Below are 23,666 nucleotides of genomic sequence, written 5' to 3' on the forward strand. Positions count from 1 at the left end.
AGATTTATTCTCTCGCAGGCCTGGAGGCCAGAAACCTGAGATCCAGGTGATGGTTCCTCTGGAGACTCTGAGGGATACCCTGTTCCAGGCCTCTCTCCAGTTTCTGGTGGCTGCCAGAAACCCTGTGTTTGTGGTCCCATCACTCCAATCTCTACATCGCCTTCTGCTCTATGTGTGTGCGTGTGTGTGTGTGAAATCTCTCTCTTATAAGGACGCCTGTCACTGGATTTAGGGCCCACCCTAAATTTAGGATGATCTCATCTTGAGATCCTTAACTTAATTACGTCTCAAAGACCCTTTTTCCAAATAAGGTCACAGGTTCTGGGGTTTAGGGTGTGGACATATATTTGAGGGAGGGGGTACCATTCATTCCACTCATTTTCTGGGGCATCTTGAGAGAATTTTGGACAGCACCCTCCCATCAAAGAAGAAACACCATATGGCATGCAGACTTCCACCACCTGGTGGATGGGTGACAATGATTTAAAATGTACTTTGGGACTTCCTTGGTGGTCCAGTGGTTAAGGTGCGACTAGGGTTCAATCCCTAGTCGGGGAGCTAAGATCCCACATGCCTTGTGGCCAAAAAACCAAAACATAAAACAGAAGCAGTGTTGTAACAAATTCAAGAAAGACTTTAAAAAATAAATAAATAAATAAAATAAAATGTACTTTTCCAGCGGCTGGGTGCCCTTTGAGCCTGATTCCCTTGGGTGGCGATTTGCATGGAGTTGGATGTTTCAGTGACATGTTCATCTCGGAGCAGCCAGTGAAATCATAGACCAGCACAGAGAGCAGCGTGCTAATCCCTCTCACATCCATGATGGGCTCCTCAACGGCTCACCCATTTTACTGATAGGGAGACTGAGGCTGGAGAAGCTACTTTATTTTTTCGATTATTTATTTATATTGAAGTATAGTTGATTTTGAAGTATAGTTGATTTACAATATTCTGTTAGTTTCAGGTGTACAGCAAAGTGATTCAGTTATACATACATAAATATCAGATTCTTTTCCCTTGTAGGTTATTACAAAATATTGAGTATAGTTCCCTGTGTCCTTGTTTCTCTATTTTATATATAGTAGTGTGTATCTGTTATATTCTAAACTCCTAATTTATCCCTCCCTGCTTCCCCTTTGGTAACCATAAGTTTGCTTTCTATGTCTGTGGGTCTGTTTCTGTTTTGTATGTAAGTCAGGAGAAGCTACTTTATTTATTTATTGGCCTCGCTGTGCAGCTTGTGAGATCTTAGTTCCCAGACCAGGGATTGAACCCGGGTCCCGGCAGTCAGAGCGTTGAGTCTTAACCACTGGACAGCCAGGGAATTTCCTGGAAAAGCTACTTTAGACATCTGAAGTCGTGCAGCTGGGTTAGTAGCAGACATGGGTTTTGGACCCAGGAAGTCTGGTCCCAGGGCCTTCAGCTATTCAGCCTCCAGGAGAATCTCTGTGTGTCTGGCTTGGAGGTCTTACAGGATGGTGGAGCCGCTCTAGCCACAGTGAAAGGAGGGGTGTATCACGGGGGGAGAGCATTTGGTTTGGGACATACAGAGCGAGAGGTCTGTGAGCACACGTGCATGATTCATCCAGGAAACCTTCACTGAGCACCGCTGTGCGCTCCTCACCGGGCCAGGCCTGGGGGACACAGCTGTGGATACAGCCGCGAAAAGCCCAGGTGATGGAGCGTGAGCGGGTTGAAGGGGCTGCAGATCCCGGAGACACAGGAGGAGGAGGAGGAGGATACGGAGCACGTTAGAGAGAGACGAGAACCAGGGAGGACAGCGCAGCCTGTGCGTGCGAGAGAGACGGTGGGGAAGGTCAGCACACGGGAGACACCGGGCCTTGAGGACGGCCTCGCGCACACGCTGGTGTGTGTGCCGGGCAGACGCTGGGCGGGCAGGGGCACTCGGGGGTGGAGCTTAATGGACACGACTGGCAGGTAGCAATTTGGTGGCTCTCAGGACACAGCGGTGACTTCTGGACTCTTCCATAGGAAACGTGCAAACAAACAACAGGTCTTCTAACGTCTCCAGCTTCCTAGCAGGAGCCTTTGTAGACACAAGTGCGGCCCACCTGGAGTTGTCACCTGGGTTAGGCTGTGGCCTCGGCAGAGGACCCCGAACTGCGGAGGGTGGTGGACGGGGAGGGCGCAGTGCAGCCCCGTGGGGTAAAGGAGCGGGGACGGGGCGCTGCGAAGAGCCAGAGGAGAGAAGGTACAAGGTCACTCGGCTGAGACGGGCCAGGGGATCCTCGGGCCGACAGCCACCTTCCAGGGGTGGAGGGGAGGGTGTCGGGGAGGGTGAGGAAGGGGCTGGGGGCCTCCCCAAGGCCCACTTTGACCTTGGCTAGGAAGAAGTGTCCAGAAGGAGAGGCCAGGAAGAATTACTGTGTTTGTGTGACCTGGTGACTTCGAGCTTGGTTTCAGAGAATTCTCCAGGGCTTGCTTTTTTTTTTTTTTTTTTTTTTTTTGCAGTACGCGGGCCTCTCACTGTTGTGGCCTCTCCTGTTGCGGAGCACAGGCTCCGGACGCGCAGGCTCAGCGGCCATGGCTCATGGGCCCAGCTGCTCTGTGGCATGTGGGATCCTCCCGGGCCGGGGCACGAACTCGCGTCCCCTGCATCGGCAGGCGGACTCTCAACCACTGCGCCACCAGGGAAGCCGCCATGATAAGGGCTTTTACAAGTAACCTGTGAGGGTGGAGAGGGTGGGCTGTCTGTTACCGCTCTGCCTGAGAAGCTGCTGGGCGGGGCGGGGGCTTGAGGGGGGTCCTGAGACCTGGCACCCCGGGGCCCAGGACATCCCAGGGGTGGCGTGGTGTGTGTCTGTGTGTCTCTGTGTCTGTGTGTCTCTGTGTGTGTGTGTGCGTGTGTGTCTGTGTGTTCCGCGTGTGTCTCTGTGTGTCTGCGTATGTGTCTCTTTGTGTTTGTGTGTATGTCTTTGTGTTCCGTGTGTGTCTGTGTGTGTCTGTGTCTGCCTGTGTGTGTCTGTGTGTGTCTGTGTCTGCCTGTGTGTGTCTGTGTCTGTGTCTTGTGTATCTCTGTGTGTGTGTCTCCGTGTGTGCATGTGTGTCTCTGTGTATGTGTCTGTGTGTGTCTGCGTGTGTGTGCATGTCTGTGTGTGTCTTTGTGTCTGTGTATTTGTGTCTGCCTGTGCGTGTCTCTGTGTATTTGTGTGTGTGTCTGTGTGTCTCCATGTGTGTCTCTGTGTCTGTCTCTGTGTGTGTCTCTGTGTGTGTGTGCGTCTCCACATGTGTGTCTGTGTGTGTCTCTGTCTGTCTCTGTGTGTGTGTGTCTGTGTGAATCTGTGTCTCTGTCTGTCCCTGTGTGTGTCTGTGTGTCTCTGTGTCTGTCTCTGTGTGTGTGTCTCTGTCTGTCTCTGTGTGTGTGTCTGTGTGTCTCCATGTGTGTGTGTGTGTCTGTCTGTGTGTGTCTCTGTGTCTGTGTTTGTGTGTTTGTGTGTGTGTGTGTGTATGTGTAGGGGAACAGCGTGCAGTCACATGGCAGGAACTAGGACCAGCTTGTGGCCTTATCTCTGTACCTCAGGGCGAATCAGATGTTCTTGGCCTCAGTTTCCCCAGCTGTAAACTGGTGGACACCCTCAGACCATCTGCAAGTTTCCATCTATTAACTGAATTCCTCCTGGCGTCAAAGAAAGGATACAAGACCTACGCAGAGGGACTTCACTTACTTAACTTCATTTACTTATTGTATATCGTGTAATGTTTTTTTTGTTTTTTTGGCCTCACTGTGGGGTATGAGGGGTCTTAGTTCCCCCACCAGGGATCAAACCCACGCCCCCTGCAGTGGAAGTGTGGAGTCTTAACCACTGGACCACCAGGGAAGCCCTAATAGCTTTTTTAAACCATGTGTATGAAATGCCTTTTCATGAAAAAGTCTGTAAGAAGTCCTTTACCCTGGTGCCCATCATCCAGTCCCTGGCCTGCCCCCCAGGCATGGGGGCGGGGAATGGGGAGAAAGGGGGGTCAGCTTCCTCTACTCGTTATAATTTCACTTTTTGGCACTTTTATCTAACCTAGGCCTAGAGAGAGTACTAAGTAACTCCCAGGGTGTGTTCCTTTGGAAATCAAAATTAATTCTGTTGGGGCCTGTCAGAAGGACACGGGAGCCACCTGAACAAGTTCCAGCCAAAGTCAGAACAACATAAATGATGCAGTGTTTATTATAACCCAAGTATAAAGTAAATGAGTCCGTACTGATATGCATGAATGACTGAATAAGTCAATAAACGGCAGAAAAATCACCCAGGCCGAGGACTTTATGGAACTTCTCCCTCCGGGGGCATCATCCTAACTCCCCACGCCTGAGTGGAGGCTGCGCAGAGAGACTTCTTCCCAAAGAGGACGAGGTGGAGACGGAGGCGAGGGAAGGTCACACTGTACAGCGGAGAAGGCTGCGGGGCATGGCCGCAGCCCGGCGATGGACACATCCGGGTGACAACGCCTGCTGTGATGCCCTCGTGATGCGAAGGCGCCTCACCTCTGTCCCCCCCCCCACACCCGTAACCCCGTGTGTTCACAAGGAGAGCATTGGTACATCCCGACCGAGGGGCGGCCTCGCAAAGCTGTCAAGGTCTTCAAAAGCAGGGGAGGTCTGAGACACAGCCAAGAGGAGCCTAAGGAGACGTGAACTAAATGCGACGTGGCGTCCTGGATGGGCTCCTGGGACAGAAAAACGATTTGGGGGGAAATTAGTAATATCTGAATATATGGATTTCAGTTGATACTAAAAAAAAAAAGTAGATTTTTGGGTTTTGCTGGGAACTTTTCTAGCCTTTAAAATGCTAATGCATATGGTGCTTTAGAGTCTGGTTTGTAGCATTTCCTGTTTCCGCCTCAGAACTGGTGTTCCAAGGAGCCCGGTTTGGGGAAGCCTGAGTCGACCATGTGTGGTGCACACAGTGGCTGGTGGTGCGTGTTTGTAACAGACGTGTTTCCCACAGAGCCTAGGGCACCAGCCCCTGGGATTCCGGAGGAAAGCAAGTGACATGAAACAGCAAGGAGGTGTGTAGTCTCTTTTCTCATGAATTCGCATTGTGATCTGTCTTGTTTTGTTTTCAGTGGATGTTCTCTCTCTGCTCTTCTTGGGGTGCATGTTTTTTTTGTTGTTGTTGTTGTTGTTTTTGCGGTACGCGGGCCTCTCACTGTTGTGGCCTCTCCCGTTGCGGAGCACAGGCTCCGGACGCGCAGGCTCAGCGGTCACGGCTCACGGGCCCAGCCGCTCCGCGGCATGTGGGATCCTCTGGGACCGGGGCACGAACCCGTGTCCCCTGCATCGGCAGGCGGACTCTCAACCACTGCGCCACCAGGGAAGCCCCTTTGGGTGCATGGTTTTTTTTAAAAAAAATTGTCAAATGTTTTTAACGACCTTGTGCTTCTCAGGGAAAGCTCTCTGAGTTTGTCAACTTGGGCAAATCTGTCCCCAGTCTGGGCTTACATTTCTCCTCTGCGGAAAAACCAAAGCGGGGAGGACAGGATCTGGATGAGCGGCCCCCACTCTGCTCCAACGTTCTAGAACTTTCTGTGTCAATGAATGTGTGACTTTCCCCGTGAGCGTCTATAAGACCGGGCATCCGGGTGCGAAGGGGCTTTCCGCAAATCGAGGCTCTTGTCGTGTGCGGCCTCCCCATGCCGCCAGCTGCTTGTGGGTTTCCTTTCAGTTAAAAACATTTTTTTAGAAAATGCCCTAGATTTGTCTTATTGAGCTATAACTCACAGAGCAAATAGCTCTGACTTCTGACAACCGTACCAGGGCATTGGAGACAGAACAGCTCCCCGGCTCCAGGAAGCTCCCCCTGCCCTACTGTGGTCAGCCCTCCCCCACCCCTGGCAACCATCGACCTGTGCTTTGTCCCCGTGAACTTGACGTTTTGCAGTTAAGTGAAAGGTCCTTTTTGCTCCTCCCCAACTAGAGATGTTCAAATTCCTGTCCTTTGAGAGTCTGTCTTTTGATCAAGAACAAGAGTTGCTTTTCCTGGCAGCCTGGTGTTAGAGGGGAAGGTTCTAGAATATCGGGTGCAAGTCCTGGGTTCTTCCCAGGGACCCTGAGCAAGGCCTGGCCCCTGTGTGGGCCTCAGCTGCTGTATCTGTAAAGGAAGGGTTTGGGGTGGATGATCTAGAATCTTCCACCATCTTCTGGCTTTGGGTCCAGAACACGTGCCAGGTGCTGTGTAGAATGGGCAGGTCCTTCCTGGTCCTTCCTGGTGTGGTGGTGGGTGGTTGAATCCAGCTGCAGAGTCTGTCTCCTCTCCGCATTCCTGGTTCCAGTTTCCCTGCTTGCAGTGGCCCAGGTTTGCATTTTAGTCCCACAAGCCACACCTGCGAAGGGGTCCCCCGCCTGTGTGCAAGCTCCCGGGAGATGCCTCTCCTTGTCACCACCCACCCTGCAGGGCCACCGTCCACAAGTGTCCGCATGGCAGGAACTGCTGGCCTGGGCAGTGGGCCCCTCGTTCCTTGCCTTTGAACATGAATCTGCTGTCTGCCCCCCTTCGTAGAAAGGATTGTTCAAACCTTTTGTTTGTCCAGGCCAATCACAAGAAGAATCACCTGGACTGTGTTGAAAGTATCTGGAGAGACGTGTTGCCGAACCAGCCGGCAGCTGTTCCTCTCTTTAGGGAAAGTTGGGAACCCCCTGAAATCCAAGTTCCCAGAGGCCAGCCAAGGGCAACCTTGCAGGCAGACCTTTCTAAGGACAATGGTCTCGGGCCTGTGTTGTGAACTGCTCTCTGGCCAGGGGTGTTGCTATATTTTAGAAAAAACTTCCCTTGGATATTTAAGTTGATTTTTTTTTCCCCTTTCCAATTTTTTTTAAGAATAAAAAGACTCAAAGTAGTTTGCCTGAAGATTGACAAGACAATAGGTTTGCAGTTAGTCAACCTCAAAACGAATCTCAGTCAAATTAAATTCACTCTCGCTCATCTTGCAGGTGCAGTTCACCCTGGCCTCGTGGTGGTTTTAAGACCCCAGGTGTCGCTGAAGAACAGGGCGGGCGTGCTGCTCCGTCGTTCGACCTCAAAGCAGTGAGCAGAGGACCTGGCCAGGTGTTTCTCGGTTTGCGAGAACTGATGCCGTCGGTTTATTGCAGTGTGAGACCACCCCTCCCCCCCAGCAGCCAACATACACCCAGTCTGGTGTCTGGGGCCTCGGGGCCTGGCGGGGACACTCACTGCTCTGCCGGCGGGTGGGTGTCACTAGAACGGGTGTCCACTTCGTGAATTCCAACAATTCTGGCCAGTGTCTTTTCTTTCTTTCTCTCTTTTTTAAAATTAATTTTTATTGGAGTATGGTTGCTTTACAATGTTGTGTTCTGACCAGTTTCTGAATCTGGAATGATTTCGGTTGCCTCTAGATTAAGGTGTTTGTATTCATTTTTGCCTTCTGGAATGAGTAATAGTGTCGGCTCTCCAAAGGGGAAATAAGCCCTCTTGGGAGTTTTCACCACCCAAGGGAAAGGACTCCACGGGCTCCCTGCTGACTCGGGCCTTGGGTCCCTCTGTGTGGGTGACTGAGGCCGCGTGCGGGTCAGTGGGGTGGGAGGTGCGCACGCATCTGGCCGTGTGAATGGACCTGATTGTTTGCCAGTCCTCACGGCCGGGCCGTCTGGAAGGAGGCCTCAGCAACGCACGGGGTCGCACACAGTAATGAGCCGCGGGCGCTGGGGCTGCTCTCTGCAGGCCTTTCCAGCCAGAGCCCCTCGGTCCAGAGCACTGGCACGGGAGGAAAAGAAAGAAGAGCAACAGGTAGGAAAGTCTGGTGCGAGCTGGCAGGTGAGGAGGGTTGGAAAGCTCCGAAGCCCCCGTGGCCGGCGGTGGTAGCGGTTGGGACACGTGGCTCCCCTGGGGGGGGTTTTCCTGCCCCCACTGCTCAGACCTCCTGCGCACGCGGCCAGCCTTAGAGAACAACCTTGGGCACCTTGCAAACAGTGAGCATTTGGACTTAGAGACTCATTTCCGCCTCCTTCGGCCGCCTGGGACGGCTCTGTGTGCCGGGGACCGAGGCTCCACGGCCTGGCCGCGGCCTGTTTGTGCAGGCCGGTCAGGGAGCTGGGGCGGCCTGAGTGTGGCCCTCACCAGGGTCATGGCGCCTGCTCTTTGGAGGAGCCGCTGGGAGGAAATGAGCTCAGACCCCTGGTGGTGGGCAGGGTGGAGCCAATGCGGGGATGAGGGCTTTAAATGATGGGCCTCAGGCTGAGCCCCCAGCAGTGGTGAGCCCTTGGGCTTTCTGGGGGCTGTGGGATACTTATCGAACACATTAAAAAATATATTTATTTATTTGGCTGCACCGGGTCTTAGTTGTGGCACGTGGGATGTTTAATTGCGGCATGCATACGGGATCTAGTTCCCTGACCAGGGGTCAAACCCGGGCCCCCTGCACTGGGAGTGCAGAGTTTTCACTGCTGGACCACCAGGGAAGTCTCTATCGAATGCATTTTTAACGATTTATTTGCAGGGCAGATCATGCAAAATTTGCCAAGGTCAGTGATGGAAGAAATATTTAGGCATGTGAGGGGTGTGCTCTACTTGATTCCACTGCTAGAAATTGCTAACTTGGGCTTCCCTGGTGGCGCAGTGGTTGAGAGTCCGCCTGCCGATGCAGGGGACACGGGTTCGTGCCCTGGTCCGGGAAGATCCCACATGCCGCGGAGCAGCTGGGCCCGTAAGCCATGGCCGCTGAGCCTGCGCGTCCGGAGCCTGTGCTCCGCAACGGGAGAGGCCACAACAGTGAGGCTGCGTACCACAAAAAAAAAAAAAAAAAGAAAAGAAATTGCTAACTGGCTCAGAAATCCTTTTGTCATCAGTTTTTAGATCTTTATGATGCCGATTCAGAAGATCTCCCCGGTCACTCCTCCTGTAGTTTCAACGACTGCTCTCTGGGCGATGTGAACTGTGATGTGCCTTTGCACATGCTTAAGTCCAGGAGTGCAGGGGAAGTGAGCTTAGAAGACCCCCTCTCGGGGAACATTCCAGTCCTGGTCCTGACGGCCGCCAGCTGGGCCCCTGCATCCCCGGAGGCCAGCGGCCTGGAGGTGCAGGGGTGGCTGGCCAGGCTCCCAGGACCCCCGGAGGACTCGGGGATGGCGGAGGAGGACTGGGGACCCCACGAAGTCGGCAGACACCAGGGCAGAGCCAGAGCATCACGACCGCCACCTAGACTTGGGACCGAGAGGGACAGGGGGCCCAAGCTCTCACTCTCCAAGAGGAAACTGGAACTTCTACTTGCAGAGCCTGAGAAAAATAAGAGAAAGAAGCAGTATGTGGCCTAGACCAAGGTGAGCAGGGTGGGCGGGGTCACCTGGGAGCAGGTGTGATGCGTGACAGGCCAGGGCCTCAGCGGTCAGAACATAAAAAGGGAGCTTCCGTGAAACCTGTGGCCCCTTTATGTCTTTTTTTAAGGTTTAAACAATAGAAATGTATTGTCACAGTTTGGGGATCTAATAGTCCGAGACGAAGGTGTTTGTTAGTAGTTTATGTCCTAAATAATGTCTCTGGGCCCCACTACTTCGCCTACAAATGGGTTTCCAGTTCAGGAAAGGCCCCGCCTCCCTTGAATCCCAGAGAATTTCCTTACTTTTGCTAAACATTTATGTATTTTTTAAGCCTTGACTCGGGGCGGTAGGGGCCCACTGCTCTCTGGCTGACGTGTCTCCCGTTGGGCCCTTACGCCCCCAGAGCTCTTCACACACAGCCGCCCTCGGGGGGCTCGGGCTCTCGGGATTGATGACAGAGTTTCGTCAGGAGAGTGAAAGCAGATGGGCCCCCGTCCCTGGCCTGAGAAGACTCCCTCTGCCCCGTCCCATCCTTTCTCTGTCCTGTCTCCTCTCCCGAGCAGGGTGTCCTGATGGGGTAATATCTGAAAGAACAGGCGGCGGAGGCTCGTTCCTTTTTCTGTCTCACTGAGCCTTTTTTTTTTGGTTTGTTTTATTATTTCTTTGGCTGCATCAGGTCTTCGTTGCTGCGCGCGGGCTTTCTCTAGTTGCAGCAAGTGGGGGCTACTCTTCGTTGCGGTGCGCGGGCTTCTCATTGCAGTGGCTTCTCTTGTTGCAGAGCACAGCCTCTAGGCGCGCGGGCTTCAGTAGTTGTGGCACGTGGGCTCAGTAGTTGTGGGCTCTAGAGTGCAGGCTCAGTGGTTGTGGCACATGGGCTTAGTTGCTCCGCGGCATGTGGGATCTTCCCGGACCAGGGATGGACTCCATGTCCCCTGCGTTGGCAGGTGGATTCTTAACCACTGCGCCACCAGGGAAGCCCCTGGTCCCCCTTTCTGCCAGCTCTGCCCACTGTCTAGCCTGAACCCCTGATGGTAGGGGGTGGTCTGATGTGGGGTCCCTCCTCGGGGGGGAGGCTGGGGGGCAGTAAGTAGGGGCCCCGGGTACTCCTTGTAGGGTCCATGGGGAACCCCGACGGGGAGCCTCAGTCCTGGGCCTGCAGTGCCCTGCCCCCACCCCCTACCCCCAGGACACACGGGGACAAGGGTCTGGCAGTGGGAGTGGCTCCTGCCCTGCGTTTCCCCTGCGCCAGGCCTTCAGGGTTTCTAGGATGGCATTCCTTCCCCTGTGCCCTGGAATCCCTGCCTGGCACCACCGAGCACCTGTGCTCAAGACCCTTACCCGTAAATGGGGTAGGGGTGGCGAGGGTGGGTCAGACGGGGCCAGGCACCCACGGTGGGCCTCCCGGGGCTCTCCCTGGCATTAGCAGCGCTTGGGCAAGAGCCTGCGGCACCGTTAAATACTCCCGGGGACTGAAGAAAAGCTAAGAAGCCTTACTTATTGCTTCAGAGAACATGTAAAATGGGCCCCAACCTTCAGTCTGATACCGCTCTGGACTTCCTCAGGCCACCCAGGGACCCCAGAGGGCCCGTCCGGAGCCGGGTGGGAGGCGGCTCTGGGTCTGAGGCCCCAGGCCGCTCCGCGGAGGCCGCTGGGGCTGGGAGGGTGTGGGCAGGGCCAGGGCGTCCAGTCGGGCCTCAGGCCGTCACCGCGCTGGGGCCGAGCTTGGCTCACAGGCAGCCCGCGGCAGGACGGCCGGGGTCACGGCGGGGCCTGCGCCCCAGGAGCTCTCGCGAGGCCCCGCACAGGCCAGAAACCTGCTTCGCAGGACAGCACGCCCGTCTCTTCCACCCGCCACCCTAGGGTCGTGGGAACCAAGGTGCCAGAGAGGAGGCGGGACGAGGGCGTCCACCTGGGCCACGGGTTCCCGGTGACGGGACACGGGACACGGCACCAGCCCCACGCCCTGGGAGCGCCAGCGCTCTGTGTTGTGAAGGGTCCAGGGTGCCCACAGGAGCCGGAGCTGAGACAAGAGGCCGGAGCCGGCTCATGCTTAGTGTTTTATTTCATAAAACAAGCCACGCTTCGGCCCTCAAAGCCACGTCCCTGTATCCCTCCCGTTTCCGCCTCCCAGCCGTCTGGCTTCTTTCGGCTTCTTCCAGCCTCACACCAACAACTTTCCTTTGACAAGTCCGTACCTTCCACACATCCTAATGATGAATAAACGTTAAATATTAATTTTACTGTTACAGGAAGGGGCGCTAGAAAAGGCGAGTCTCACTCGGTGCAGAGAACGGCGACGCCGCGCTCGTAGAAGCTGCGCGGGTCCTCCTTGGTCGCGATTTCAAAGTCCACGGTGAAGATGAGGTCTGCTCGGGTGAAGTTCAGGTAGACGGGGAGGGTCACCTGCGAGGAGAGGGGGCTCTGGAGCAGGGGCTTCACGCGAGAGGGAAGGGGCGGGTCCTCCTGTGACGCAGGCACTCGCGGCCGGAAGGGGGCGGGGACGTCGCCCCGGCGCCCGGTGGGCGTCCTCAGAGTCCCCCTGACCCCAGAGGACGGGAAGGAGCCACTCACCACGTTGGCCTTTTTCTCTGCGTTTGTCTGCTTGACCCAGCGCAGCTGCGTCAGGGGGAGGACGGTGGAGATGGCGTTGGAGAGCGACAGCTTGTTGTTGTTGCACGTGGCCCCCTGGAGCTTCAACCCTGTCGGGGGGGGGGGGGGCGGGCGGTCAGGACCCCCGAGGGGAGCACGAGCTGCGCGGCCACAGGCCTGGGCTCCAACTTAACACGTGCGCGTGGGAACCACCAGCAGGCGGCCTGCGAGGGGGCGATGGCCGAGCTGCAGGCCCGGGGACGGGGGAGGGGAACCTGAGGGAGAAGAGAAACCCGGCCGGCCGGAGCGGCCCCCACTCACCCGTGACCCCAAAGCTGCAGGCGTCCAGCGTGGTGCTTTGCGAGGTGGTGACGTTCACCTCCAGGCAGAGCTCCTCCAGGGACCAGCTGTTGGCCTGGGCCACGTACTGCCTGGTGGCAGTGATGTACGCCTCGGGCACAAACAGGCCGCCCAGGCACACGTGGATGTTCTGTGGGAAGAAGCAGCCCCAGCTGAGAGCCGGCCCCACTGGGCCCCTGAGCGCCAGCACCCGGGCCAGCTGCCGACCCTCCCGGGGACCCTCCCCGGGGATCCTCCCCCAGCTCCTCAGGAGCGGCCGCCACCTTTAGCTCCTTGGCGCCACCAGAGGCAGCCGCCAGTGAGATGTTCTGCAGCTGTTTGATCCTCTCACTGAAGTCGGAGACCCACTGGATGACGGTCATGCCGGCGGGCACCGTGTAGTGGGACCAGCTCCGGGGCAGAATTCCTGCAAGCAAGGAGCCCTGGCGTCAGTGCCGACGGTTCCCCCGGCGCAGGTGGGTGCCCAGCTGAGTGCGGGCAGGTCTGCTCCCGTGTGCAGGCTCTGCTGCTTCCCCTCCCCGGTGCGCCTCACACCCTGCACGGGCCACCGTCCCCGCCACACCTGCCCCGCGCCCATCCGGGTGACCCACAGGACGCGTCTGGAGGAGCACGACCTACCCGAGGCACCACAGCCACAAACCCCGCCACGGGCGGCTCGGCGGTACTGCCAGCTGAGGCTCTCAGAGCCAATGGAAACCCCGGGGGTCCCTGTGCCTTTGGACTCCAGCACCCCGCCCTGCTCTCCCCCGGCCCTAGTCCTCCCTAAAGACTGCAGAAATGAGTAAAGATTCTGTTCAGTGTTCAGTGAACCAGCATTAAAAGAAAACAAATTCTGGGGCGTTTCTAAGTCTGCTCCCAGGTGCGGGCATCGAGCTGTCCCGAGGGAAGTCCGGGTGAGGCCCGGCCGGGACCTGCCGCCACTCTGAGGGGCTCCCGGGAGCACCCGCACCCCAGCAGCGCCGCGGGCGCACCTTTCACCAGCTCGTTGATGAGCGTGCGCAGGTAGTTGGTCTGCTTCTTCTTGCCCTCGCACACCTGCACGACGTCAGCAAGGTCCTGGCGGACGTCCTGGAGTAACTTAGCGCCCATCTTCACCTCTCTCTCAAAGAATCTGAACAGAGGATCCTAAAGGTGTTGGGAAGGAAGGCCAGAGTGAAAGGGGGAGGGAGTCTGGGAAGAGGTCTTTTCTCCAGCAGAAAACAGAACCAGAAGTAACAGCCTCAGGGAGCCCCGGTTTCACAGCCCTCCCCGTATTGTTCACGGTGTCACCCCAGCTCGACCCTGCACTAGACCTCGCGTGAAGCTGTGGGCCTGCCTGACCGAAGGCAGCTCTGGACAATTCTGTAAAGAAGGAGAACGGCTGCCGCCGCTTCCTTGGGAGTCATTTACCTCCTCGTGGAAGACAGACCACCTTCATCCTAGGGTGTTTCCTCCAGCCCGGCCCAGGCGCGCGTGCACTCCGAGACAACACAGCTTGGCTCGACCCGCCCGGCCCCACTTGCTAGGACCCCCCCCAAGCCCAAGGACTCGGCGGGGGGAAGGGCCAGGCACCTTGATGTTCTCCACCGTGCGTTTGAGGTGGCTCAGCGTCTGAGGAATGAGGTGCAGCCAGTTGGACGCGGTGGTGTGCAGCGTCCGCATCCAGGCGGGGCGCCCGTCGGACGTGGCATCCGGCCTTGTCTTCTTCTCCGTCTCTGCGTAGGCCAGGTCGTCCTCGTCCTCCAGCATCTGCATCTTCAGCATTTTACTGATCATGTCCACGCCTGGGCCGCAGGGAGAGAGTGCACAGCAGGAGAGCAGAGGGAAAGGGACTTGAAGGTAAAGGCCGCACACTGCGCTTGTTTACACAGGTGTAACTGTGCGCCCTGCAAGGTACCACGCGAGCACCTGTCCTAAAGCACGGAGGATGGCCTGACCAGAAAGGTAAGGCGGCAATGACAGAAGAAACAGCACCACCAGGTCACGTCCCGACTGCTGGGGCTGCTCCAGTGGCCGAGTGCAAACGCCAGAGGCCTCTCCTAGGCTCACGCATCCACTGTCGCCAGGGTGGGCTCTGGGGCGCGCCGGCGCCAGGCGGGGAGGCCACCTGGGCTGCTAACGCGTGACCACTTCCGGCTGGGACTGCTCTGAGCCGCGTGGCGGCCTCCCACGGGCTCTGGACTCTGCCTCTGCCTGCGGGTCCCTGACCTGAGTGGGGTGCTCCAAGTCCAGTTCCTGAGCGGCACTGTCACCTGGACGCTGGGCTGGAGGACAGGGCTCAGCTTCCCCAAGCCAGGGCCCTGTGGCCCATACCTCACAGCCTCCATGTGGGCCACACCGCCTGGGGCACCGTCAGCTCTGGTGTGACACGGGGCTCGGATAACACTCAGTGCAGTGTCGAGGGGGACCCAGCGCCGGTCCCAGCAGGCGGCATGGGGCTAACTTGCTAAGTGATCTCAGTGCACACTGCCGTACGAGACAAGGCCCAGCACCCACGCCCCCCGCCAAGACCTGCCCAGCACCCAGGCCTCAAGCCCTCCTCTGCTTCTCGGCTGGCCAGCCCGGCCTCCCGTTTGGTCACCTGTGGGGCCTGCCACCCCCTGCCTCCCCCAGCAAGAGGCACGCGTTCGAGGTCGTGGTCAGTCAGAAAGAAGGCCCCATGGCTTCTCATTACAGAGCTGAATCACGGGCCGGAGGTAAACTGTCGGGGTCTGTCCTATCAACCAGGGTGTGAGTTTGGGCAAATCACCCATCTTCTGGGCCTGTTTCCCATAAAGAGAAGCCTGGCTCAGATGAGCAGTTCTCAAACCTGAGTGTCTCAGTGACTGGGGGGCTTATCAAAACAGACGCTGGGCCCCAGCAAGCCCAGTTCTGATTCCCCACCGTGAGGCCCGAGGACCTGCATGTCTAAATTTGCAGGGGAGGCTGAAGCTGTTGGTCTCGGGACCACACTTTGAGAACCACTGGGTTAGATGATTTCTTGAATAGTCTTGAAGTTCTAAAAAAGTGTATTCCAAAAAGAGACTAAAAGATATGCCAAGAGTTTAAAAAAACTGAACAGGAGAAAAAATGAAATTACTTCTGAATCTAAGACAAAAACCTAAATGCAATTTCCCGACTCCACGTACGCAGCTATCGAGCCTTTTCCCCAGAACGGAGCCTGTACTGCAGGAAAGACACCAGCGGGAGCAGATGGTTTTCCCCGCCTCCCTGGGAGTGGAGGAAGGGAGGTGCGGTCCGGGGGAGGAGGACAGCTGGGTACCCACCCTGGGTGGTGAGGAGGACCTTTTCAGCGTTGTTGGGCAGGCCCAGCCAGGAGGGGGTCTGCGTGTCCGGGAGCAGCTCCACCCACTGCACGAACTCCTCGCGCCTGGAAAAGCAGCGTGCTGTTAGTGCCGTGACACGCGGGCCGGAAGCGCCCGCTGCCTCCCCTGTGGGTCCCGGGGGTGGGCGCACACCTGATGCCATCTGGCATTTGGATGTCTTTGTGCCCGTCGACCTTGCAGGCCAGCTTAAATTCACTGTCGAAACTCTTGGTGGTGAACAGACGCTCCAGGAAAGTGTTGAGCAGACGTTGGTCAAACTCGTTGTCCACCCGCCCGCCGTAGATGGACTGGGCCATCAGGGTCTTGAGCGCAGCCCAGGGGATCTTGTCTGGCGAGATGTTCTGCCTTCCCTGGGGGGTGGGGAGAGGCTGGTCACGGGGGTGGAGGCTCCTCCCCCACGCTCACAGCAGGCGGCCACCCGTACACGAGTCCCCCTCTCACGGCACAGCCCACACTTGCCTTGGCCGTGTCGTCCAGCCATGTGTCCACCGTGTCGCAGGCCGACCGCAGGTCAGACTCCCCGAATTCGTACTTCTTCGACCACCCGAGGGGTGCGTATCGTAAGCGTTCCTGGATGACGGCGTGGAACCAGGCCAGCAGGAAGTACAAGCGGGCTCGCTCGTTGGGGGACTAGGTGGGGAAGTGAGCAAGGAGAGAATCACCAGAACGCAGCCCCCTTTCTATCTAAGAAAACAGTGCAGATCCTGTCGGAATCAAAGTCTTAAAAAGAGCTTTCCACGTACTAACACTGGAACCACTGTGATGTTAGTAATTAACACGAATATTGTTGTTAGGAGAAAACTATGCCAATTTTTCTATTAATAAAGGTGTGCTCCCAACTACGCTGTTAAGGGAAGTTATTTAGCCAACAGAAAATTACATAGGAGAGAACAAGTTTCTAAAAACGGTAGAAAGGTGGAGTAAGGCACAAAAGGAAACAGCACTTAAGAAACACAGAACTGGGGCCTCCCTGGTGGCGCAGTGGTTGAGAGTCCGCCTGCCGATGCAGGGGATACGGGTTCGTGCCCCGGTCTGGGAGGATCCCATATGCCGCGGAGCGGCTGGGCCCGTGAGCCATGGCCGCTGAGCCTGCGCGTCCGGAGCCCGTGCTCCGCAACGGGAGAGGCCACAACAGTGAGAGGCCCGCATACCGCAAAAAAAAAAAAAAAAAAAAGAAACACAGAACTGATGCACCGCTCCTGCCGCAACGCTCTCCTGCCCGCGAGCCGGGCCCCGGTCTCCTCTCGGTGCCTGGATGTCTGCGCGGCCGCTACACCCTAGCTCGGCTCCTAGCCACGCACTCACCTTGCATATCCGAGACACGGGGATGCTGCTGAAGGTCCTCAGCATGTTGGCCTTCACGCCCGGCGGCGGCTCGAACACGAAGATGCGGCCCGCTCGCAGCAGGTTCACGGGCACCTGAGCAAGACACGACACCCGTGACCGTGGCTTCCACGTGTGCTCCAGCTCACACACATGTGCACACAGAGTGCCAAACCAGCGCCTCGCACCCTCTGTGCCACCCACCTTGGGGTTAATCTCCATGGTGAGGAAGAGCCTGAAGCAGGCGTGCGGCTGCAGGGAGTGCAGCTTCTTCTCCAGCTGCATCAGCCAGCCCGGAGCCAGGTGCACGTTCTTCAGCATCACCCACCTGCAGGGCAGGGAGAAGGCCACAGCCACACCTCACCTTTCCGGCCTGAGTTCTTGGGCACTCGGGCCTTGTAAAGCAAAACCAAACAAGCCTACCTGCCCGACTTCACAGCTGTATTTATTGCCTTATCTGCTTGGTTAAAGCCTTCTGCCGAGCCTGGTACCAGAAAGCTTAGTGTCAGCACGTGGACTTGGACTTCAACGCCCACCCACCTTGAAGTCTGGGGTGCCCCCCATGGAACTGACCAAACACCCTTACCAATGGCGATGGACGTGATCTGTGTGTTCTGCTCAGCTGCGAGGTCCTCCACGTGCCCGCTGGCATCGTAACCGGGCACAGAGCACATTAGGACAGGGGTGTTTGGCTTTACCTGCAGATCAGGAAGTCGGAATTGGGTGAGAGAGCATCCCACCCGACAGTGCACCTGTCGAGGGAGGAGAGCCCTTGTGGAGGGGCTCGTGAAAACGGGCCGGTTCAGAGTCCGCGGGGCCAGAGCCTACCTCCGTGTCCACGATGTGGGTCAGGTCGAGCGGCTGCTCCATGATGGACATGAAGGAGTCCCCGAGGTTTGTGGAGACAAACATGTGAGCCATGGCCAGCAGGCGGTCGGGGCGGAAGGCCTGAATCAAGAGCAGCCGGTGGATGGCTTGCCCGATGGGAGCTGAAACGAGGCCGTGAGGAGGGCTGGGGGTTGGTGACGGCAGAGACTTTGAGATGCTCTCCCGCCTGGACTGCTCCTGCCACCAGCTCTCGCTCTGCACACACTCTGTCCGAGGCTCAGCTCAAACACCCCAGACACCATGACGCCCGCCCTGTCCTCTCTGCCTGAGAACTGCCACCACCTCCACGCTGTCACTGAGCCCTCTGGGAAGAGCTGTGACAAGACCTATGCCTGGGTCTGTGGGCGATGAGCACTTACTGATTCTAAATGACTGACTACCTCGTACCCATCTGTGGAGAACCCTGAAGATTCTCAGGAACGTCTAAGCTCACAGACACCCCACAGCCCACGACTGAGCTGCAGCCACGCTGGACATCACCCTGTTCTTCCTCCCCATCGTGGGGCCTGTCTGGTCCAGAGCCTCGCGTAACACGCTCGAAACCAGCCGGCTTCCCCCCGATGTTAGGCAAGGACCTCCTGATCTGTTTCTCTTTTGGCCTTTAAGCATGAGTTGCAATAGGAATTGGGAGTTTTTCGCTTTCTTACGCCTAAGCCGTCTCCTAGGTTTTAACACCAAAATACTTATCTCAGGAATCAATGGCTTTTTATCTTTGGGGAGCGTCCCTGCCTTCGAGCAGCAAAGCCCAATTTTACACTCCGGTCCAGAATGAAAACAACGGGGGAGGCCTCGTGGGGCTTACTTGCGGGGCTTTCCTCGCTCCAGAGGTATGGCACCGTCTGCTCTGGGGAGCTGCTGTCCAGCCAGATGCCAAATTGCTGTGGGGACAACAGTGTCACCATGTGTCACCAAGTGTCACACCAAGTGTCACCATGGAGCAGAGCCCACCTCTGGGCAGAGAGGTTGGGACCAACGTGTCAGATGTCTGACGTGAGAAAACACCACACAACGTTCTGGGGGTTACACAACACGCGCGACACCCTGGGAGTAAGGCCAGCTTCCCCCGGGAGCGTTCACAAGACACTTACCTCGTCGGCCTGAACCTTCGCAATCAGATCCCTAAACGCGGGCAGGCAGCTCAGCTGCACCGCCGCCTCGGCCTGCTCCACCGTCAGACCCTGGATCTTGGGCGTCGAGCCAGCGTTCAGGACGATCTCCTTCCCCCTCAGAAAGTGCTGGAACTCGGCATCGTAGGTGGGCTCCCTGGGAAGGGGGCAACAGTCAGCTGGGGTCTCTCAGATTCAATTCTACTGTCACTAAAAGAGCAATAATGGCTTTAAGAAGAAGAAAAAGCTCATCCCATCAGAAAATGCTAGTAGGCAGGCTGCAAAATGACGACGTTCTGTGGTGGAAAGTGAGGCGGGGCAGCCGACTTACCCGATGGTGCCCTTCAGTTTGATTCTCGCCAGCAGCATGGCGAAGGTGATGTGGTCCTGGTGCAGCATGCCTCGAGCGACCCGGTTAAACGCCACCTGCAGCCGAATGCAGGAAGCATTGCCGATCCTGGAGAACTACCCCCAAGCCCCCCACTACACACACGCGCACACATGCACACATGCACGCACCCCGGGACGGCCGGGCGCACGCCGTACCTGGAAGAGGTCCTTGGTGATGATGGAGAGGCGCTGCGTGTGGTCGGTGACACCCTTCAGGTTCGGGTTCTCGTACAGGACATTGTGGTAGATGTCCAGGAAGAACTGCAGGGAGTACTGGTACAGGAAGTGGATCTGGAAGTGGCGGAGGCGGCTGTTAGCGCCTGTGCTCGCGGGGCGGGAGCCCCCGGCCGGGCGCGGCCCCGCTCACCTGCTTCAGCGACTCCATGGTGAAGTAGATGCTGCTGCAGGCGGTGGACAGCGGCAGGTACTGCTGGGACACAGTCTCCACCTCCTGCATCACAATGTCCGTCTCCTCGACTTTCCTCGTCACCTCGGCGGCCTCTTTCTTGAGGTTCTCCAGGGTTGTTATGATCGTGTCATCATCCAAAATGCGCCCTTTCACCTCATTCAGAGCTTGTAGCAGAGACTTTTCTAGCTGACGTAAGCGCAGCTGAAATTCCCCTTAAATGATGAGAACATCCAGAGTTCACTACAGGACTTACGTTCTTTCCAAGGAGCGCTCTGTGATGCGTCCGACCCAAGCCTGGCGCACCCTCGTCCTGTGAAAGTTGAGGCCCCCGACCTGCACCGAGAACTATGGATCCAGAGACATACCTTGGAGTTTAAGAAGATCGGAACGTTTTTCATCCACGTCAGGCCTTTCTGCCTTGAGCACTTCATTGAGACACTGACTCTGCAAACTGCTGCGGGTGACGGTGAAGTTGACGAACGTAACCCGGGAACAGAGATCAGGTGGGAACTCGACCTGCCACAAGGGGCGACAGACCAGGCATCTTGGCTACACATCCGCGGCCTCACCTAACGCCGCCCCGTCTTCACGGAGGAGGGCCCCGTCCCTTACCGTGGGATCCCGGGTGGACAGGAAGATGACAAAGGATGGCGACAGGTCTATGTCCTGGTCACCGAGGGTGATCAGCACTCTCCCCCCTGTTCGCCGGACTTCACGGTTCAAGACCGGATTCAGAACTGGATCATAGCTCTCCACGTCCTACGTATGTATATGTGAGGTGTTATTGACAGGGAAAGTTTTACGGTGTTTATTTTCACCCATATAACTGATTTCCTACTCCAGATAAATACATCTCCCCAGAAGCCACCCAGCTATTTAGACCCGCGCTGCCCAATACATGGCCATTAGGCACATGTGGCTACTTAAAAAAAATGAAAGTTCAGTTCCTTGTCACACTGGCCCGTGAAGTGCTCAACGGTGGGGCCGCCATGCAGTTCAGCACAGGCTAAAGAACGTTTCCATCACTGTCCCGGTGGATGGTGACGATCTAGACCAACTAGAATTTTAAGTGCAAACACTGCTTCTGTTGGATTTTTTATAGATCTCAGAGCTTTAGCTTTGCTTTTTTTTGGCCATGCCACTCGCTTTGTGAGGTCTTAGTTCCCTGACCGGATGTTGAACCCGAACCCTCGGCAGTGAAAGTGCCGAGTCCTAACCACTGGACCATTGGTTAATCCCCTAACCTTGCTTTCATGTCAAATGACGTCTTGCAAAGTTCAAAAAGTAGCACGTATTATGTGATTCACATCAACTGCATTTGCAAAAACCTAAATGCAGGCCTATAGCCCTTCCCTCTGGGAAGCAGGGTCTGCAGAGCTGAGATGCACACGAACCTGGACCAGAAGCGGGTTGCCGAACCTCAGAGCACTCTCCAGGTTCTTCCTGAAGGCGTCGTCCAGGAAGCTGGTCCGTGTGATCTTCCGGTCCTTATACTCATTCATGATGAACTCTGTGGCCTGTCCTGAGGGGTCGATGATCAGCGGATACCTGAGGACGGGCCCCAGAGAAGTAGGTTAGAGGTCCACAGGAAGCACAAGGACGTGGCGGGCAGAGCCCGACAAGATGACGGGAGGGCTGTCCCACACTCAGCTGTGGGTTCCAGGATTATCAGCAGAGACCAACGTGACCTAAGGCTTGATACTAAAATCCTCTTTTTGAAGAACTTCTATGATGGGGAGGTAACTAAACCACAGACTCTGCTAAGAAGGGCTGTAGTTAAAGCTTCTTTTCTTTCTGGGACAGACAGACGCTTCTCTAAGAAGTCCGAGCACACTGCACAGGGCAGGCATCAACACCACTGCCGCTGCAGCCCACGAGCTGGCGGCTGCGAGGAGTTTACGCTGCCCAGGACCCTCTTCACTTAATGCTCACGATAACCCTACAAGGTAGGTGTTATCCTCACGTCCATTTCACAAAGGAGGAAAAAGGGGCACAGAGAGGCGAACATCATTTGTCCAGGGTCACACAGCCGCTTAACAAAAAAATTTTAAAACATTAACACACGTGATTGTACAAAATTCAGAAGCTACGGAAGGGCAAGTGGTGAGAACCGCCCCTCCCCCTCCTCCCTGGTCACCGGTTTCTGGTCTGTGTACACAAAGGAGGTTTATGTGTTTAAGACACACGTGTGTCCCCGGGGGAACACACCACCCCACACCGTGGCCTGCCGGAAGCACCCTCACACACAGGCTCTGGACGAAGGGCCAGGTCTGCAAGGGCCCCCGGCCTCCCACCGGGGGGACACACGGTGACCTGTTAACTGGCCCCAACGAGGGGCGTCAGAGGCATCCGGGCCTCTGGTAGGACACACTCTGTCCTGTGAATGTTCTGAGATGCATCATTCTTCACGAGTGCTGGGCTTTGGGACACCCAGAAGCATGCATTTCCACATAAGACAAATGCAGCCCCCCCCACCGCACAGACCCCTCATAGACGCCACAACGGGTGGACGTTCCCGCCAGCGCCCCCTGGCGAGACCCTGCGCCACTTGTGAGACCTGAGGGTTGGTTCCGCTTTGTGCCCTGGGGACAGTGGCATACAGCAAGGGCTCAAAGGTTCCAAGATGTGCAGATGCAGTTAAACAGGACGCTGGGAATCAGTTCTTTGAAAGAGAAAGAAAACCCAGGGTGGCTGGGTTTGGGAGCTGCCACAGAGGAGGGTCAGTCCTTGAACTGCACTGTGAGCCCCCTCGGCTGCAGGCCCGTTCCTCCTCTTACTCTGGCCCCCTCCTTAAACCAAAATCAGGGAGCCGCTTTGTGCCCTGGGGACAGTGGCATACAGCAAGGGCTCAAAGGTTCCAAGATGTGCAGATGCGGTTAAACAGGACGCTGGGAATCAGTTCTTTGAAAGAGAAAGAAAACCCAGGGTGGCTGGGTTTGGGAGCTGCCACAGAGGAGGGTCAGTCCTTGAACTGCACTGTGAGCCCCCTCGGCTGCAGGCCCGTTCCTCCTCTTACTCTGGCCCCCTCCTTAAACCAAAATCAGGGAGCCGCTTCCCTTAACTCTCTCTCTAGCTAAACACTTCCAATTCTTGTAATATTTTAAGAGAGTCTGTTTTTTTGTTTTTGTTTTTTGGCCGCACTGCATGGCTTAGGGGATCTTAGTTCCCCAAGCAGGGATCGAACCCACACGCCTGGCAGTGAAAGCACCGAGTCCCAACCACTGGACTGCCGGGGAATTCCCGAGAGGGTCTGTTTTGATTTTTGCCCAATACACAGCCATGCCCATCAATTTCAAAAGGTTACATGAGGCTTCCCTGGTGGCGCAGTGGTTAAGAATCCGCCTGCCAATGCAGGGGACACAGGTTCGAGCCCTGGTCCGGGAAGATCCCACATGCCGCAGAGCATCTAAGCCTGTGCACCACAGCTACTGAGCCAGCATGCCACAACTACTGAGGCCCGTGCACCTACAGCCTGTGCTCCGCAACAAGAAAAGCCACCGCAATGAGAAGCCCACGCGCTGCAACCAAGAGTAGCCCCCGCTCACCGCAACTAGAGAAAGCCTGCGGGCAGCAACGAAGACCCAACACAGCCAAAAATAAATAATTTAAAAAAAAAAAGGTTACACGAGAACCACTCATTGTAGGACAGCTTGGACAGTCACAACATAAGAAAAAGGGAACCGTGCACAGCCCACCATCAGAGGTGAGCACGCGGACCCTCCCAATGTCCTATTCACCTCTTCTAAAGGTGTTTTGAAAAAAAATGAAAAGGGGAGAACTGCACACAAAGACTTCTAACCCGTGCCCTTGCTGCGCACAAGCATGTACCTATTGAAGCGTTTCAGCATGATGGCATTCTCCGTGCACAGGTCGTCTGCAGGTAGGGAGCTGGCCTGCCAGCGGAGACGCTCGTCAGCGTTGGACAGGTACTCCGTCCTCGCGATATCTGTGCGGAACTGAGAGGGACAGCAGTTACGTACGGATCCTTTTCTTCAGGACGCAGACAGGCACGGCTT

General features: G+C 56.4%; 2 protein-coding genes across 2 annotated transcripts in view; one reads left to right on the forward strand and one right to left on the reverse strand.

The window, feature by feature from the left end:
* Positions 1-4,418: 4,418 nt before the first annotated feature.
* LOC132487733 (uncharacterized) lies at positions 4,419-9,277 on the forward strand. The gene is made up of 3 exons (XM_060095482.1): positions 4,419-4,517; positions 6,541-6,591; positions 8,813-9,277. The coding sequence occupies exons 1-3, from the start codon at positions 4,419-4,421 to the stop codon at positions 9,275-9,277; spliced, it is 615 nt and encodes a 204-aa protein (XP_059951465.1).
* A 2,042-nt stretch (positions 9,278-11,319) lies between these two features.
* Positions 11,320-23,666, reverse strand: part of DYNC1H1 (dynein cytoplasmic 1 heavy chain 1) — a 66,511-nt gene continuing 54,164 nt past the window's right edge. Inside the window, exons 56-78 of the mRNA XM_060095625.1 lie at positions 23,479-23,606; positions 21,045-21,198; positions 20,263-20,409; positions 20,016-20,166; positions 19,609-19,862; positions 19,398-19,532; positions 19,183-19,277; positions 18,834-19,008; positions 18,548-18,623; positions 17,686-17,846; positions 17,444-17,555; positions 17,281-17,341; positions 17,062-17,185; positions 16,840-16,953; positions 15,994-16,164; positions 15,667-15,884; positions 15,475-15,578; positions 13,781-13,992; positions 13,201-13,354; positions 12,493-12,635; positions 12,191-12,359; positions 11,852-11,979; positions 11,320-11,683 (exon numbers count right to left, since the gene is read on the reverse strand). Of these exons, the coding sequence (XP_059951608.1) occupies positions 11,555-11,683; positions 11,852-11,979; positions 12,191-12,359; positions 12,493-12,635; positions 13,201-13,354; positions 13,781-13,992; positions 15,475-15,578; positions 15,667-15,884; positions 15,994-16,164; positions 16,840-16,953; positions 17,062-17,185; positions 17,281-17,341; positions 17,444-17,555; positions 17,686-17,846; positions 18,548-18,623; positions 18,834-19,008; positions 19,183-19,277; positions 19,398-19,532; positions 19,609-19,862; positions 20,016-20,166; positions 20,263-20,409; positions 21,045-21,198; positions 23,479-23,606 (3,315 nt within the window). The 3' untranslated portion in view covers positions 11,320-11,554. The remainder of the gene's footprint in view (positions 11,684-11,851; positions 11,980-12,190; positions 12,360-12,492; positions 12,636-13,200; positions 13,355-13,780; positions 13,993-15,474; positions 15,579-15,666; positions 15,885-15,993; positions 16,165-16,839; positions 16,954-17,061; positions 17,186-17,280; positions 17,342-17,443; positions 17,556-17,685; positions 17,847-18,547; positions 18,624-18,833; positions 19,009-19,182; positions 19,278-19,397; positions 19,533-19,608; positions 19,863-20,015; positions 20,167-20,262; positions 20,410-21,044; positions 21,199-23,478; positions 23,607-23,666) is intronic.

The sequence above is a fragment of the Mesoplodon densirostris genome, chromosome 4 (genome assembly GCF_025265405.1).
Source record: "Mesoplodon densirostris isolate mMesDen1 chromosome 4, mMesDen1 primary haplotype, whole genome shotgun sequence".
Lineage (NCBI taxonomy): Eukaryota > Metazoa > Chordata > Mammalia > Artiodactyla > Ziphiidae > Mesoplodon > Mesoplodon densirostris.

What these genes read in the sequence shown, in the direction of transcription:
- LOC132487733 (XM_060095482.1), top strand. Translation starts at nt 4,419, where the DNA reads ATGGCCGCAGCCCGGCGATGGACACATCCGGGTGACAACGCCTGCTGT. An exon ending in CTGTCCCCCCCCCCACACCC is followed by an intron (nt 4,518 to 6,540) that starts GTAACCCCGTGT and finishes TTGTTTGTCCAG; the next exon opens with GCCAATCACAAGAAGAATCA. An exon ending in TTGAAAGTATCTGGAGAGAC is followed by an intron (nt 6,592 to 8,812) that starts GTGTTGCCGAAC and finishes TTTTGTCATCAG; the next exon opens with TTTTTAGATCTTTATGATGC.